Raw genomic sequence first — 4,236 nt, forward strand, 5'->3', positions numbered from 1 at the left:
GAAATATGGGAATTACCAGTTTTAATCTATGAGCAACAATTTTGGAATTAATTATTGTATGGGAGAATCAATATGCTATCAATGTTTCCATTTGCAATGAGTATGTATTACTTTAATTGTAATAAAAAATGTTATTTGACCCTGAAAGGGCATCAAATCATTTATGAATTTTATTTAAATTATGCAAAAATATCACATATTTGGAGAGAAGAATGGAAATAAACACCCAAAATCATCATTTGGGTCATTACATAGTGTAAAAGTTAGGAACAATGGTCATGAAGTCAAAAAGAACTAAACTGAAACTCTCGCTCTGAAACTTCTTGCCTAATTTATAGTCATTATGAAGACAATATATATTTTGTGACCTCAAAAGAAAAGTGTCTGATACACAATTGGCACACAATAAACATTGGTTAAATAAATCATTTAATTAAAAAGCTATGTCTTGGCCAGACGTGGTGGCTCATGCCTGTAATCCCAGCACTTTGGGATGCTGAGGTGGGTGGATCACGAGGTCAAGAGATGGAGACCATCCTGGCAAACATGGTGAAACCCCATCTCTACTACAGATACAAAAAATTAGCTGGGCATGGTGGTGCGTGCCTGTAATCCCAGCTACTCAGGAGGCTAAGGCAGGAGAATTGCTTGAACCCAGGAGGTGGAGGTTGCAGATTGCACCACTGCTCTCCAGCCTGGCAACAGGGCGAGACACCATCTCAAAAAAAAAAAAAAGCTATTTCTTATACAAAAACATTATTCAGTGAATGACATACAATTTGAGTTGGAGTAATAGGTTTGCACCAAGCAATCCACATGTTTTATATAATACTCCCTATAATCAGTGGCTTGTATTTATAGGATATGTAACTTGGGGTCTACAAACTGTGGTAGAAGACAGTGTTTCCATGAGAAACAACTGTTTTTCAAAGACTCATCTTAGTACATTCAGACACAAATAGAAGAGCTCCGAAGCAACTAATTACTTAAAGGGCCTCAAGGATATTTCTGGATGGAATGAAAATAATATACTTCATGAACTGAAATTCTTCCCATACAAAGAAATTCCAGTTTGACTACCTTTAAAGTATTTAGACAATTATGAGTGATTTAATACTAGTTTCAATTCAAGATAAAACTTGGTTATGTAATTAAATGCAAACAGAGATTAAGTATAAAAATTAGTAAAAATATGTTCAAATGTGAATTAAAACAAAAACAAAAAATAGTTTCTTAAAATCAAAGACAACAACAATAATAGAAAAATACCTTGCAGTTCTGTAGCAGTCGTATGAGATGTTCAAAGCAATTGCTGTTAAGAAAAATGGCCTGAAGAACAGGCCTATCTGTACAATCTAACATGGCTGTGATGGTATCTAGGAAAATAAAAAGAAAATCATCCATGTAAAAGTGAAAATTTGGGATCATACAAACATTTACTCTAATCATTTTTCTTTTTAATTTTTAAAACAATTTTGATGTTCAGTATTTTTTAAATGACACTAACACACAAAAACACATAAAAGCATTTTTATGCCTTTAGAAGCTATACACCAAACCATTAATGTTTGTTATGAGTGGGTGGCAGGATATAAAGAATTTTCTTTTTACTATCTGAATTTCCTAGTTTAGTGCTAATTAAAACATTTTATTTCTATAAGGAACTATCAGTTAATTATATTTGTATTTAACAACCTTACATAGGAATACAATAAGAAATCATAATATATTGGTGAAGGAGCTTGCAGAGCAGAGAGACAGAGATAAATAAGCAGAATGACACAAAACAACCAACACAAAGAGAAGGGAAGAGAAACACAAACACACACACACACACACACACACACACACACAGCCTCTGAGGAAAAAAAGAAACAAAAACAGAGGCCCTCTAGAGAAAGGGCAGATTTTTGAAGTGACCTCTACAGAGATGTTATAGAGGCACATACAAAATTGATTGTATGGGACTCTTTACCATAGGTTACTACAAACGGTGCTTTCTGAAAATTTACTTTTCCTAGAATTTCAAAGTCATAGCTAATTTTCTTTTTAACATTGATGCATTTAGGAGATTACACTGTCAAAACAATATAGAGACTTGACTTTGTTATTGTTAAAGCAAAGAGGGTGTAACAAACACATCAATTCTATATAAATTATTTTGAAGTCAAAGTCTAAGCATTCACATGATATCTGAATTAAACAATCAATGCTTTCCATACAACAGCCTTGTATTTCAAGAGAAAGTGGTAGATATGAAAATTAAAAACAGACTCAGAAAAAGTTGTCATTATGTAATACTTACTCAGCATTTTGATCTGTAGAGCAATAAATCGGTTTTCCCACTGTCTGGACCTTCTTTGATTAGGTAAAGCTGAATGATCTGAATTTAGCAATTTAAAATAGTTCTCCAGAATAGTACTGGTTTCCACTTGACGCTGATCAGAATTGCTACTGAGAAGGATATGTACCACTTCTGTAAGGCACTTCAGAGTTAGTTCTGCCTTCCTACCCACTTCTTCAGGATCTCCATCCTCCCAGGAATCACAATCTGCCAAAACTCGCATAAGAACTTCCATAGTGGCTGGAGAAATTGCTTGTAAAGCATTCCTCTGAAATATTAGAGACAATAAAAATGAAAACTAAACCTAATGAAGAGTTCTGTATGTTTGCAACAATGAGAATTTAATACATCTGCAGGCAACCTTTTCTTTTAATAAATAAACACATAAAAATTTGTAACAGATACTCTAATAGACACTGCTAGTGGTTCATACATATTAAATCTTGCCTTCCTCTCAGAAAACTCACTTTACACTCTCTCTTGTGGCTAAGGGTAGCCATGTGATATAGTTCTGGTTAAGGACATATGGTAGTAGCCTATGAAGAGGGTATCACTTTATAAATAAAAAGGGAAGGACCCTTTGCCCTTGGGCTTTTCACCTTTTCCTGTCTAGAATGTAGACATAATGCTTGCAGCCACTTTTATATCATGAAGAGATAAGTCCAAGATTAAAGCAGCAGGCTACAGAAAGAATAGGAATATTGAAGGACCTCAGTCCTTGATGTTCTTATTGAGTTACTGGACCAACCCAGAACTGCCTAAACCTGGATTTCTTAGGCAAAATGAAACAAATAAAAAACAACCTCAAATCGATTAAGTGTCTCTCAGGTTTTCAGGTTGGTTACAGAAAACCCACCACAACTGATTTAAATATATAAGATGACTGGTTTGGTTTTGATTCTACAAACATACTTCTGAAATTTCATACATTAAGTAATTGGTAGCTATATGTCAAGGTGACCAGAAAAACACAGAAATAAACAATATGTATTGCCCTAAATTGTCAAATTATGACATAATGAAACAGAACATAGTTATGCAAAATTACCTGAAATAGCACTTAAGCCATTAGGACTGTTTTCATCAATAATTATCAATATAATATATAATATCAACAACAATATTTACTACTATGGAAGAAACTGCTAATGGCCCGCCCAACATTCAATCTCCTTCACCTTCCTTATTCAGAGAAACTGATGTTTTCCTGGACACATGACCACCCAGAATAAATTCACATTTCCTAACCTCCCCTGCTGCTAAGGAGGCCAAGGAAGCAAGTTGTATTACATTTTTTATGTGGACATGTTTTCCTTCTCCACAGTCATATGATCAAGTTTGGCAAATTAGATCAAAAGACAGGGAGTGTCAGCTTTTCAGTATCTCTTTATTTTGCTCTTTATTTTTTTCAGACAAGGTCTTCCTCTGTCACCCACGTTGAAATATAGTGACATGATCACGGTTCACTGCAGCCTCAACTATCCAGACTCAAGTGATCCTCCTGCCTTGGCCTCCTGAGTAGCTGGGACCACAGGTGTGCACCATCATACCTGACTAATTAAAAACAAAACTTTTTTATAGAGACAGGGTCTCCCTGTATTGCCCATGCTCGTCTTGAACTCTGGGGCTCAAGAGATCCTACCACCTCGGCCTCCCAAAGTTCTGGAATTATAGGAGTAATCCACCATGCCCAGCCTCAGTATCTCTTTAAAAGATACTTGACACATGCCATTTGCATCCTTCTTCTTTTCCCCCTCTATCTTAGAGCCCCAAATGTGAACATAATGGCCAGAACTCTAGAAGCTATCTTGCAGCATGAAACAGAATAGTAAGCATGACAGATTGACATTCAAAAGAAAACTGAGTCCCTGAAGATCCCAGAGGCACCAGAT

The 4,236-nt window shown here is 35.4% G+C and overlaps 1 protein-coding gene across 1 annotated transcript in view; it reads right to left on the bottom strand.

Annotated features, from left to right (window-relative positions):
- Positions 1-4,236, bottom strand: part of NBEAL1 (neurobeachin-like 1) — a 204,259-nt gene that overhangs the window by 146,914 nt on the left and 53,109 nt on the right. Inside the window, exons 7-8 of the mRNA XM_011992490.1 lie at positions 2,306-2,612; positions 1,270-1,376 (exon numbers count right to left, since the gene is read on the bottom strand). Of these exons, the coding sequence (XP_011847880.1) occupies positions 1,270-1,376; positions 2,306-2,612 (414 nt within the window). The remainder of the gene's footprint in view (positions 1-1,269; positions 1,377-2,305; positions 2,613-4,236) is intronic.

This window comes from Mandrillus leucophaeus, unplaced genomic scaffold (genome assembly GCF_000951045.1).
Source record: "Mandrillus leucophaeus isolate KB7577 unplaced genomic scaffold, Mleu.le_1.0 Scaffold411, whole genome shotgun sequence".
NCBI lineage: Eukaryota > Metazoa > Chordata > Mammalia > Primates > Cercopithecidae > Mandrillus > Mandrillus leucophaeus.